Here is a 14,437-nt window from a genome sequence, read left to right as displayed (position 1 = left end):
ACCGTATTCCAGAACTGCAACCTACCTGGAGTGTTCAAAAGTACAAGGTGTCAAGTGCTCAGAGACATGGCCAAGGTCAAGAAGACTAAAACAAGACCACCACTGAATAAGATTCACAAGTTGAAGCGTCAAGATTGGGCAAAGAAATACCTGAAGACAGATTTTTCAAAGGTTTTATGGACAGATGAAATGAAAGTGACTCTTGATGGACCAAATGGATGGGCCCGTGGCTGGATCAGTAATGGACACAGGGCACCACTTTGAGTCAGGTGCCAGCAAGGTGAATGAGGGGTACTGGTATTGGCTGCTATCATTGAGGATGAGGTAGTTGGACCTTATCGGGTTGAAGATGGACTGAAACTCAACTCCCAAACCTACTGCCAGTTTCTGGAAGATTCTTTCGTCAAACAGTGGTACAGGAAGAAGTCCTCAGCTTTCTAGAAGGCCATGATCTTTATGCAGGACAATGCTCCATCACATGCATCCAAGTACTCCACTGCTTGGCTAGCCAGCAAGGGCCTCAAAGATGCCTGAATAACGACCTGGCCCCCTTCCTCATCTGACTTAAATCCTATTGAGAACTTGTGGGCCCTTCTCAAACGTGAGATTTACAGTGAGGGAAGACAATACACCTCTTTGAACAGCATTTGGGAGGCTGTGGTTGCTGCTTCAGCGAAAATTGATCGTGAACAGATCAAGAAACTGACACGCCTTCCCTGTGGCGCAGTTGGTAGAGCATGGTGTTTGCAACGCCAGCATGGTGTGTGCAACGCCAGGGTTGTGGTTTCGATTCCCACGGGGGGCCAGTGGAAGAAAAAACAATGCATGAAATGTATGTATTCACTACTGTAAGTCGCTCTGGATAAGAGTGTCTGCTAAATGACTAAAATGTAAATGGAAGGCTCATGGCAGTTCTTTAAAATAAGGGTGGCTATATTGGTCACTGAATATTTTGAAAGGCCAAAAATATTATATAATTGTAATTTTGTGTTACTTATCTGTTACACTTACTCTAAAAATTGAGAATCAACAAGTGAGTTGAGAGAAATTATTTTTGTAATTTAGTTGCCTAATAATTCTGCACACTAATAGTTGCCTAATAATTGTGCACACTTATATATTTCCCTGAGAAAGACACAACTCACTTTTCCTTTGTTAAACATTCAGGTTTGAGGTTCAATAACATTTTGGATTGACTGAGAGCATTGTGTTTGTTCAACAATAAAATGAATCCCGAGGAATACAATTTGCCTAACAATTGTGCACGCAGTGTACTTGGATAGTACTGTATATGCTGTAGTAGTAGTTCCACAACTCGGACAGACGAGGGCGATATAGTCCACTGGTTGTTCTTCATTCCTCTCATTCTTGGCCAGTGTGAGACGGTTTGCATGCCCTACCTTGTTCTAATACAGCATTACAACTTATCTTTCTTTACTGACGCTAGGGACATTCCTGGAAAGTAGCACTTTGAATGTGCTCTCTAACCAAATGAAATGAAATATAATTGAGCATGAAACATTTTATAGCAAGATTATGTACAGAACAGGGCTATAGGCCTATTGTAGTTAAACTCTAGAATAGCACAAGTGCAACACTTTTTAGTGCTATAATAGTTACAAATAGTCAGCAGCATTTAAAGCTTTTTACATAGAACAATTAAACATTTCATAACTGTGACAAGACCTATGCGAGAAATAGTAGAATATTCGTAAAATAATGGAGTTGAGATAGTTCTGCTCTTGATTTGGCACTCATCTGCAACCAAATTATTGAATTTAGATTAAGTAGATAAACTCAAGCAGAGTAGTTTGAGTTATTATGTCTAGCCTCTTGGCTGTTGTCATTGTGCCAAAGGAGTTTGATTTTAGCATATCATATATGATAAATGATTTAATGTTTTATAACAGAAAGGCTTACAGTAAGCCTAACTCGAATGATGCGCACTATGCAGCGCATTCTCTGTTTGAAAACCATTTAAGTAGGGATAACGCTGTTTAAATGCCTTTTGGTGCTGCTGAAGCACCCCCTGAACACCATGTCCTACTAAATCAGAGTGTTTAATCTCCCGTAATTACAAAGATTTGCTGTGGTTAATAAAATTAATCCGCTTCGATTAGACCCCCTACCTCTGCATCTCCTGTCTCTATTGCCCCTCACTGTGAAGGATAAATTCACGGACATTTAAATAGCGGTAACTTCACAACTGTGATCCATTCTGATCTAGTGTACACAAGATACAGTTGAGCACTGCATAGATAGAAAAAATATACCGTTTTTTTTTTCTCTCTAACCTATCTATTTGGTCTAACAAATTAGATTTTTCTAAACCTATTCAAGCTTTGGCATCACATTGAGTTTGAGTCGCCAAACAGAGTACGTTGGGAGGATCCCTTTTAATTGTCCTAACTTGATCTTGTGACCAGAGAGACTTAACTTACTTAGCCCAAAGGACATTGAAGAGAGGCCTCCTACCTGATGGACAGCACAGCAGTGTCCTAGACCAGCATCTTGAAATTAAGAAACAAAAACACCTGTGAAAGAATCTGAGGATTGCCTATTGTGGTGGGTATAGATAATCTACATCGAAAGTATTAGTAACTGCCTTAAAAGTCTAAGAAGAACCATGGAGGACAGAAGCAGCTGCAACAATGACCGGGAGCGCTTGGGAATACGCTTTACCATAGACTACCTGCTGTACAACAAGGACAGTAAGTGTATGAGAGAAGAGCAAAATATTCCCACAGTGGAGCAGACCCCTCATAGCCTACTGGAGGGCCAGAGTTCTGACATCCTCTCAGAGAGGAAAATGACCAAACCTGGGAGCCCTGAGAAGGGGCCAGAGGGAAAAGAGGGGTCAGAGGAGGAGAATGAAGAGGAGGAGGAGATCAAAGGGGGAAAAGATGAAGAGGAAACCACTACAGACAGCCCACAGGACAAGCCTTCCCAGTCCTACATCTCCCTTATCTCCATGGCCATACTTGCTTCAGAGGAGAAGAAGCTCTTGCTGTGTGACATCTATCAGTGGATCATGGACAACTACTCCTACTTCAAGAGCAAGGTATGTCCAATTGATTCATTTCAGGGTTCATTTCAAGTTGATAATTTGTCTGAATTAGGGTTGGGGCCAGTTTCATTTCAATTCAGGAGATACAGTACATTACAATTCAATAATTTAAAAGAGTGCCATTTATTTAGAAAGTACATTTTTTAAATGATTGAAATGCAATTTCAATTCACTTAATATATGGACTGAATTTAATTGACATTGCCAACCCTGTATAGCCAATAGCCAATTACTGATATTCCTATCAATTTAACTGAATAACAGTAGACAAGATACGCATGAAAAAAAACCTTTGCAAAGTTCTTTGGTCAAGCAATGACTAGTGTGTGGAAAGTTTCCAAAACTTAAAGTACTATTCTGGGACATTACGCACTTCCTCCACTGTAGTCATAAGGCAGCATCTGAAAATAAAGAGCTTGAAAAAGTTGATCTATAATTTTAAATGTTCACTATATTCCTATTGTGAGCTGTAGAAACACAGTGGTCTGACTCAGTAATGAGTATAATTGCTGCATGCAGGACCCTGGCTCGGCTGATGCTGTTGTTGCATGGAAGGTCTAACTTAGTCATCTCAAGGCTATAGGTAAACCTGTTGATAGCCGCAACAGGCTAAAAACTAAAACTAGGTCTTTAACAGGTGTAACAGCAAGTTTACCTCATATGATTGGGGGGAGTTTGACAAAGTGAACATGATGGTTTCGTCTGGCAGCCAACTGAAACATCATTGACCAAAGGTCACCATGGACTCTTCACATGAACTTGGCACCAATTAAATGAAAGCAAGAGCAAATTGCCATATTCTCGGTACAGTGTATCAATGTATATACTGGGGATTCAGCTGTGAGGGAAAACGATTATTGGTTTCAAATAAATTAATATACTTTCTGTTCCAGGGCCACATACAACACTTCATTCATTACTCAACTTTATACTTCATGTCTCATATGTGAACTTTGTTGTCCTACAGGATAAGAACTGGAGGAACAGCGTCAGACACAACCTGTCCCTGAACGAGTGCTTTGTGAAGGCTGGTCGGAGTGACAATGGTAAAGGCCATTTCTGGGCCATCCACCCTACTAACTTCCAGGACTTCTCCAATGGGGACTACCATCGCCGCCGAGCTCGCCGCAGGATCCGCAGAGTAACAGGACAGCTCCCCTACGCCCTGCACACACCCTATTACCCCCTCCATAGGCCCAGGGGGGTGTGGTGCTGGTGCTGTCCCCCAGCCCACCCTCTGTCTTACGTCTCAGCCAGGATCTATTGGAGCTGGGCCAGCCTGCAGACCAGACGACACCCAGCCACGCTCAGGTTCAATAGCACCACATAGAATTGGATGCATGTTGGATGTTGGTCTGTTCTTTATATGACAGGTGGCTGAGAGAGATGTATTGAGTATGATTGTGAAATCTGTGGCTGGCTGGCACAAATAAGAGTACCAAAGCACCAAAGTACGATTTTGCACAATTTTTGTTTGAAATGTAATACACCAAATTTGTATTGTGATAGTATACATGTGTATTGTATTTGATGAATTCTGTATATGAAGAAAATGAATTGTAAATATACTGATGAAGATATTGCAATATTTTATATATCTTGCACAATTTCAAATAAATAAACAAAAAACTCACCCAGCAAAGTGTCATTGATTTCTGTCAGACGAGAAAAGGCTTAAACTGAATGATAACTTTTTGAACTAGTAAATAAAGCACTTTAAAGTAACAAATCTGTACAGAATAATGGACCATACAGATGACTGTTCTGAGAAGACATTTGGTACTCCAGGTAGTACAGTTCATCAACTGAGCATGTGCGTGCGAGTGAATACCTTTATGTGTCTGTGTGTCTTTTTGTGTGCCTGTGTATTCACGTGTGTGGTTGTATGTGGTTGTGTGTTCCTAATTGTGTCTGTGTGTAGTTGTGTGTAGATACAGGGTGTTCCTAATTGTGGTTGTGTGTGTGGTTGTGTGTAGATACAGGATGTTCCTAATTGTGTCTGTGTGTGGTTGTGTGTAGATACAGGGTGTTCCTAATTGTGTCTGTGTGTGGTTGTGTGTAGATACAGGATGTTCCTAATTGTGTCTGTGTGGTTGTGTGTGTAGTTGTGTGTAGATACAGGGTGTTCCTAATTGTGTCTGTGTGTGGTTGTGTGTGTAGTTGTGTGTAGATACAGGATGTTCCTAATTGTGTCTGTGTGTGGTTGTGTGTAGGTACAGGATGTTCCTAATTGTGTCTGGTTGTGTGTAGATACAGGGTGTTCCTAATTGTGTCTGTGTGGTTGTGTGTGTAGTTGTGTGTAGATACAGGGTGTTCCTAATTGTGTTTGTGTGGTTGTGTATGTGGTTGTGTGTAGATACAGGGTGTTCCTAATTGTGTCTGTGTGTGGTTGTGTGTGTAGTTGTGTGTAGATACAGGGTGTTCCTAATTGTGGTTGTGTGTGTGGTTGTGTGTAGATACAGGGTGTTCCTAATTGTGGTTGTGTGTGTGGTTGTGTGTAGATACAGGGTGTTCCTAATTGTGTCTGTGTGGTTGTGTGTGTGGTTGTGTGTAGATACAGGGTGTTCCTAATTGTGTCTGTGTATGGTTGTGTGTGTAGTTGTGTGTAGATACAGGGTGTTCCTAATTGTGTCGGTGTGTGGTTGTGTGTCGATACAGGATGTTCCTAATTGTGTCTGTGTGTAGTTGTGTGTAGATACAGGGTGTTCCTAATTGTGTCTATGTGTGGTTGTGTGTAGATACAGGATGTTCCTAATTGTGTCTGTGTGGTTGTGTGTGTAGTTGTGTGTAGATACAGGGTGTTCATAATTGTGTCTGTGTGGTTGTGTGTGTGGTTGTGTGTAGATACAGGGTGTTCCTAATTGTGTCTGTGTGTGGTTGTTTGTGTGGTTGTGTGTGTGGTTGTGTGTAGATACAGGGTGTTCCTAATTGTGTCTGTGTGGTTGTGTGTGTGGTTGTGTGTAGATACAGGGTGTTCCTAATTGTGTCTGTGTATGGTTGTGTGTGTAGTTGTGTGTCGATACAGGATGTTCCTAATTGTGTCTGTGTGTGGTTGTGTGTAGATACAGGGTGTTCCTAATTGTGTCTGTGTGTGGTTGTGTGTAGATACAGGATGTTCCTAATTGTGTCTGTGTGGTTGTGTGTGTAGTTGTGTGTAGATACAGGATGTTCCTAATTGTGTCTGTGTGGTTGTGTGTGTAGTTGTGTGTAGATACAGGGTGTTCCTAATTGTGTCTGTGTGGTTGTGTGTGTGGTTGTGTGTAGATACAGGGTGTTCCTAATTGTGTCTGTGTGGTTGTGTGTGTGGTTGTGTGTAGATACAGGGTGTTCCTAATTGTGTCTGTGTGTGGTTGTGTGTGTGGTTGTGTGTAGATACAGGGTGTTAAAAGTGAGCCCACTCCGGCAGCCCGGCGTGGTTTAGATGCTAATTAGTCAGAGCTGCCAGGATACCAAATCTTGTGCCGTAAGAGAGACTAAAGCAGGCTTCCCAAAGCTGACTCCGGGGATAAGCACATGGATAATCCCAGAGATCCCAAGGAGTTTCGAAAAAAATAGGAAGCTTATCACACAGTGTAATCTGTAACCGCTCCTGTGGTGAAGAGACACTGTGGGAGGTGAGGGAAGGAGGGAGGGAGATGAGAGGGGCAGGGGGAGTGGATGTCATGAAGAGGGGGAGGTGCAGGTAGAAGAGGGAACATGGAGAGGGGGAGGTGCAGGTGGAGGAGTGGACATGGAAAGGCCTAGAAGACAAGGTCATTGTCAAAGTCATCACAGGCAACAAACAAGTAGAAGGTATACAGGTCCACTCAAACCCAACAGTCAATCAAACCCAACAGTCAATCAAACCCAACAGTCAATCAAACCCAACTGGAAATGTGAAAGAGATATGATACAGTATACAATAATAATGATCTTTAAACAGGTCTGAAAATGGATAGGGAACTGGCACCATATTTCTTTCCCAAAGGGCAAAACGTGTTCAAATATGCAGCAGCATGGTCAGAAAATCATATCTGGAGAATACAACAAGATTAAAAAGAAAAGTCAATCATCAGCTATCAGTTATTCCATTAATAGGAAATTCCTATGTGATTTCCAAAGGTTGACATTTAAATTCACAATACTTGAGTTGTTTTTTTGAATGAATTATGCTGCTTGTTTATTGCAATTCATGTGAGGTTTTTTTTCAGATAAAGCAATACATCTGATATGTAGATTAGATTACATTGTAAAAAGAAAATAGAATGAATCTATAAATGGGAAAGGGCTAAAATACAAAGGACAAACATCTCAATACCCAATTTCCATCTATGTTCATTAGAGCGATGACAAATCCATCTAATTAATTTTTGTTGACCAAATCTCTCGATTCGTTGTGGAAAAGCTAATTACATCACTAATTTGTTTAATTCCCATGAATTGCACTCTGCATTAAATCCTCAACAATTTGTGAGCTTTTAGGCTTTAATTCTGTTGCATATGTTTGCCGCATGCTGGCAGGAAACAAGACTTTGAACAGGTTGCATCCACCACACACACACACACACACACACACACACACACACACACACACACACACACACACACACACACACACACACAGTGACCTATTTGGTGGTTGTGAGGTATAAGGTTGAAGTTCACAGTAAAATGATCAATGGGAAAACTATCAGAGAATGTAGAGCCCCTTGAATGACTTTAACGTGACACAACACGTTGTCAAGTTGTTCAACTTTACTAATGATGTCTAATCCAAAATAGCATAATTGAAGGTTTAAAAAAATGTTGGGAATAGACAAGCAATGCGCTATATTCTTTCGGCCTATGACATTGTAGGTGTGCCATGCATTTTAGGAATATGTGAGTTGTCCATCGTCAAGAAACCTGATATCTCAATTTACCAAATAAACTCTCCATTCAATGAATGGTGGTCAGAAGTTAAAAGTGTTTAAGATGACTGACGCAGTCAGTGTGTGGTACACTTTAGCCCCATCCTATAGGGCTATTGCAGAGGGAGGTTGTCAGGTTGGGTGCTTTAACTTCTTAATCTAATAGGATAGGCTGATGGGTTCAGGGGATTACTGTCCACGACTTGTGCCTGATTAACAGATCTGAGAGTGAGGTAAGAAGATGTGTCCTGCTGTGATGAAAACTTAGGGCCATGTTCTAGTACATTAGTACATTACAGTATTCCAAAGCTAGTTTGATAGCTCTGTTGTAGTATCTCTTGGATTGATTATGGCTCAACACAAGACACAATATTGACAAATGTTGACCAAACATTGGCTGATGTCTGATTCCACAGAGCATCTGTAAAACAGAAGAAAATGACATAAAGCTGGGGGTATTATGTGACTGACATTTGATAAGACAGGAAGCACAACTGCACCACCAAAACTTGGCATGTAAAAATTATTATTTCAATAAACGTGTCAAATGTGTTAGATTATTTGAATTAGTCAATCCTTACATTACCTAAATTTAGCCAATGGTTAACTTAGTTCAATGACCTAGGATATAACAACTAGGTTAACTAAATTCGTAACGGAATATGTCTGTGTATTTTTTGTTATTTTGATTTCCGAGTCAAGACGGAGTGTGAAAAATTTGTTTCTAAAATCTACTTGTTTTCTCATTTATTGTGTCAAAACTGGACATGGAATAACAGAAAACAAACGACATCAAAATATATTCCTTTATTTTCATACCTGGAAGTACACGCCCCTCATAGAATATTCACAGGGATTACAGCCTAGGTTGGCAGCAGAAAGAAAGTGTTAGACTGTGTGAGTATGACAGAAAGATAAAAATACTCATGCTAGCAAAGTTGCATAACTTATTATGATGTTAGCATGCCAACAGAACAAACTCAAAAACAATTGAACAAAGTTGGCTTGCACTAGCTGGCTACAGAATAGCTAGCAGGCTGGCTAGTTAGCTCTACTTGGTTACTGGCTATAGTCATGCTAGCTAGTAGTAGCTAATGGAAGTAAATTAGTCCCCCTTATTTAACTAGGCAAGTCTACTTGCGGCAGAAAGGTAGCTCGATCTTCTGTTGGCTAATGGTGTTTGTTGACTAAGTAGTAATGAGCTGCAGTTACTGTAAATAGTTACCTATCTGGCACTTTGCATAGCTAACTTTGCTACTGCTTATGTATACAATAATCTCCTTACTAAACTATAGTCAGAGCTGATGCGTGTGTGTGCGTGTGTGTGTGTGAGAGTTCTGAATGTCCCCGTAGGAGAAAAGTATAATATGGCATCTCAGCTGATCATCATGAACTTCATGTAGTTACATCAAGTAATACATTAAGTTAAAATAAGCCTTTTTATTGGCATTGGTATACTTCACCAACATCCCTTCCTACTCACTGAAAGGCAGACCAAGGCTATACTCAGTAGAAAACATGACTATTGTTATGACAATTGGCCTACTTCTCTGAATGTACACCGTGTACAAAACATTAAGGACACCTACTCTTTCCATGACATAGACTGACCAGGTGAATCCAGGTGAAAGCTATGATCCCTTATTGATGTCACTTGTTAAATCCACTTCAATCGATGTTGATAAAGGGGAGGAGAAAGGTTAAAGAAGGATTATTTTTAATCCTTGAGACAACTGAGGCATGGATTGTGTATGTGTGCATTCAGAGGGGGAATGGGCAAAACAACATTTTTAAGTGCCTTTAAACAGGGTATGGTAGTAGGTTCTAGGCACACTGGTTTGTGTCAAGAACTGCAATGCTGCTGGGTTTTTCACGCTCAACAGTTTCCCGTGTGTATCAAGAATGTCCACCACCCAAAGGACATTCAGCCAACTTGACACAACTGTGGGAAGAATTGGAGTCAACATGGGCCAGCATCCCTGTGGAATACTTACGACACCTTGTAGAGTCCATGCCCCGACGAATTGAGGCTGTTTTGAGGGCAAAAGGGGGGGTGCAACTCAATATTCGGGAAGGTGTCCTTAATGTTTTGTACACTCAGTGTATACAGAAGTAGGATCTTAATTGATCACCCAGTTGTTGCAAATTTATAGCTTATTTGAGGTTTAAAAAGGCTTCTATAGTTTGTAATTTCCACTTTAAAATGACTGACTTGATTTGCCCTAACTAAGAATTGATCAACCCTGACAAAAGTATCAATGAATTATAATCCACACAATAATTCACATTTCCTGTTGCTGCAGGAAAAAAATGTTGCTGTGAGAAAATTATCAAATTAACATCCTACATCTGTACCTACCGCCTGTGTGTGTGGGGGGGTGGGGGGTGGGGGGGTCGATGATCAATGATACGCTACCAGTCTAATATTATTTGGTAACTGATTCCCCCCCCCACACACAAACACTCTCGCTCTCTCCCTATCCCCCTCTCTCTCTCTCTCACACACACACACACACACACACACACACACACACACACACACACACACACACACACACACACACACACACACACACACACACACACACACAGGACCATTCACACAGTTCAGTCACTCAGCCCTATCCAGTAGACATGATGCTCTCAAGGCCCCGCACTACTGCCTCCTACAACATCCTGATGGGAAGCAATAATCCTGGCCCCAAGACTGTGAGTCTGCCTATTTCTCTAACCCTGCTGTACCCTACTGTGCTGAGTCAATATGACTCTAGAACAGTTATACACTATTTGAAATGGAATGCTCAACAGTGATAATCTCTCTCTCTCAATTCAATTCAAATGGGCTTTATTGGCATGGGAAACATGACAATCCTCACAGTTCACTCACAGATGGTATGTAAGCTGTTTGATGGCACCTGCATGCCTGTTTGAGGGACAACTGGACAGAATATATAATAATTACTGGACATCAGCTTAGACCCTCCTGTTCTTCCCTGCAGAAGTAATCTAGAAATCAAACCTTTCTGCAGCAGGTACAGTAGCTCTGGCCGGGCAGCTTCATAGCAGGTTGAGGGACTAACTTACTTCCACTAGCTACTACTAGCTAGCATGACTATAGCCAGTAACCAGGTAGGGCTATCTAGCCAGCCTTGTAGCCAACTAGTGCAAACCAACTTTGTTCAGTTGTTGTTGAGTTTGTTCTATTGGTGTGCTAACTTCATAATTAGTTCTGCATCTTAGTCTAACATTAGTATTTTTATCTTTCTGTCACACTCACACTGTCTAATCCTTTATTTGTGCTGCCAACCTAGACTGTAACACCCCCCCTAAACCCTGTGAATATTCTATGAGGGGGTGTGTACTTCCAGGCAGTGTCGATTTTAGCATGTTAATCTTGGTGGGGCAAACTCAAAAAAAGATGCATGCCAGCAAAGACACTACACAACACAACACTAAACAATGCATCAATAGCACTATAGTGGTGACAAGCGGTGCCTACAAACTGTTAGAGCCTACATAAAGCTGTCCCAACAGCAGAGCTTTCTTTCCAGGACAATGGAGTGAATCCTTACCATCGCTACACCTGGCTATCAGCAGAGCCTTGTCTGGCAGCAAAAAAAATTATTCAGCCTCGTTTACTGCCTTTTAAAAAAAAACATAGCTGATATGGCTGACTTGCTTAAACAAATTTGGTTTCTACTGACAATTGAGATGAACAAACTATGGCATAAGGGAACGATGAGCAGATAAGAGGTATTCTGTCATTTCGATTAAGACATTAATGAGCGAGCGACGACAGACGTAGTCAATATAACTATGTGTTTAGCACTTTTGAAATGTACAGCGACAGAATGCAGAACATGGGCTGCTCTTACAGTATTTTCCCTGTACACCAAGTCAGAACCGTAAGATAAATAAAGGGGGCATATAAGCAGACATTGAAACCTCTTACAATATTAGATGATGACATTTCTCAAAAATAGGTTATAGGCTACATGTGCACAACCACTGAGTCAGAACAGTAATGTTAGGCGAAATTAAGAGGTGAAAATATACCAAATTATTAGGGTGAGGCACATGGGCTACTAACAGCTTACTGCACAACATACATTTAGTATTACTTTCTTAGCTATAGTATACATATCTCCATTGCATATTACATAATTTATGCAGCAGCATACAAGACATTTTTGGACTCACCTTGGCATATGATGTGCTCGCTTAAACATGAAGGTGGTGCGGTTGTAATCAAAGTCTGGCATTCTCTGGATTTATGGTGGGAACTCTGAAAAAAAAATACACAGCCACTCCATTGAATAGCAGGCTACTGGTTGCTTTGCTATTCTTGCAGTTAGCCACTGATTCCTTCATTGTTGAATTTGCGATTTCCAACTTGTTGTGTAATCTTTATGTCCAATGGGCCGATGAGCACCGATAAGTTTTATCTATAATTTCTCTTCATTATTTCTCTTCATATGACACGGATTAAAAAGGATTTGCCAGTAGTTTGTCGACTTGATTCATGATGATGGCTGCTAGCTAAGACTTTGAAAATAAGACGTTGACATGATCAGTCCAATCAAAGCCACTGTACATATCACATGATTTGATGTCATTTTATCTGTGGTCAATGACTTTGAGCCTTCTTGGAAGGGCACTTGTAATATAACTCTATGGCAGGACCCAAAGGGCTGAAATTTTGGATGTCTACCCTTACTAAGGACTTAAACTTGACGATGACGTAGTGTCCCCATGAATGACAAAACATTGAGCCAATCACGGTGGAATGCTCCTAAAGCACTGAGCTAGGCTGAAACACCTGCATTTTGGAGCTGCCTCACTCAAGAAAACAAAAAAAGACCATGTGTGTTTGCAGCTTTATTAACTCAATGATATTTATATATATTTTTTTACATTGTATGTAAACTGATATGTGACACGTATTAATGCCAAAATAACATGCTTAACAGGCAAGCCCCAAAAATATATAATTTGTCCATTAAAATAACATAAATTTGATCAGAAATACAGTGTAGACATTGTTAATTTTGTAAATGACTATTGTAGCTGGAAACGGCAGATTTCTAATGGAATATCTACATAGGTGTACAGATGCCTATTATCAGCAACCATCACTCCTGTGTTCCAATGGCACGTTTTGTTAGCTAATCCAAGTTTATCATTTTAAAAGGCTAATTGGTCATTAGAAAACCCTTTTACAATTATGTTAGCACAGCTGAAAACTGTTGTTCTGATTAAAGAAGCAATAAAACTGTCCTTCTTTAGACTAGTTGAGTCTCTGGAGCATCAGCATTTGTGGGTTCGATTACAGACTCAAAATGGCTAGAAACAAAGAACTTTCTTCTGAAACTCATCAGTCTATTCTTGTTCTGAGAAATGAAGGCTATTCCATGTGAGAAATTGCCAAGAAACTGAAGATCTCGTACAACACTGTGTACTACTCCCTTCACAGAACAGTGCAAACTGGTCCTAACCAGAATGGAAAGAGGAGTGGGAGGCTCCGGTGCACAACTGAGCAAGAGGACAAGTAAATTAGAGTGTCTAGTTTGAGAAACAGACGCCTCACAAGTCCTCAACTGGCAGCTTCATTAAATAGTACCTGCAAAACACCAGTCTCAATGTTAACCTGTCTGTGCTAAGGGGCAGTATTTTCACGGCCGGATAAAAAACGTACCCAATTTAAACTGGTTACTAATCTTGCCCAGAAACGAGAATATGCATATTATTAGTAGATTTGGATAGAAAACACTGAAGTTTCTAAAACTGTTTGAATGGTGTCTGTGAGTATAACAGAACTCATATGGCAGGCAAAAACCTGAGAAAATTCCAAGCAGGAAGCAGGGGCGAAAATCTGATATCAACTTTGGAGGGGACAATTACATGAAATTTTCTCAAGAGCAATTCCTGAGGGGGACACCAAAAGTAGTGCTGTAACACATAGCCTACATTGTAATATGGTAAATGTATATTGAGGAACCAAAGAAATAAGGTGTTTGCCGTACTCCTACCTACCGGTACCCAAAACTACACAACTAATCACAACAGCAATACCATTGCCTTTAACAAATCTTAGTTCAGTCACCAGTTTAAGTTGAGAGTGGGGGTATCCATGGCATTTTCCAATTATGTTCCTATTTTACAAGTCAAAAAAATTGAGAACCTTTCATAATGTTGCCAAACAAAGACTCAACAAACTTACCTGAGACTCCCTGTCTCTGCCAGTCTGTCCCTGCATATCTGTCCCCAACTCTGCTGGCTGTGTGCCATCTGTTGCCTGCTCTGCCTAATGACATCATTGTGAAACATTTCCATTAGAATTTAATTTCTTTCTTATGAACATTTTATCAACTAGTCTTTGAGATATTAGGCTACTAGGGTTCTTACTATGCATTTTGGTGTATTGAAAAATACTCTGATGTCCGTCTTTTATTTTTCTGCCATTTTTCTACCTGGCTGGCTG

General features: G+C 40.6%; 1 protein-coding gene across 1 annotated transcript; it reads left to right on the top strand.

The window, feature by feature from the left end:
* The first annotated feature begins 2,496 nt into the window (after positions 1-2,496).
* Positions 2,497-4,501, top strand: LOC115191550 (forkhead box protein A1-B). The gene is made up of 2 exons (XM_029749347.1): positions 2,497-3,061; positions 4,035-4,501. The coding sequence occupies exons 1-2, from the start codon at positions 2,627-2,629 to the stop codon at positions 4,395-4,397; spliced, it is 798 nt and encodes a 265-aa protein (XP_029605207.1). The 5' UTR covers positions 2,497-2,626; the 3' UTR covers positions 4,398-4,501.
* Positions 4,502-14,437: the final 9,936 nt, after the last annotated feature.

This window comes from Salmo trutta, chromosome 4 (assembly GCF_901001165.1).
Source record: "Salmo trutta chromosome 4, fSalTru1.1, whole genome shotgun sequence".
Taxonomy (NCBI): domain Eukaryota; kingdom Metazoa; phylum Chordata; class Actinopteri; order Salmoniformes; family Salmonidae; genus Salmo; species Salmo trutta.
The sequence above is the reverse complement of the archived record's forward strand: the minus strand, read 5'-3'. Positions and strand labels throughout refer to the sequence as shown.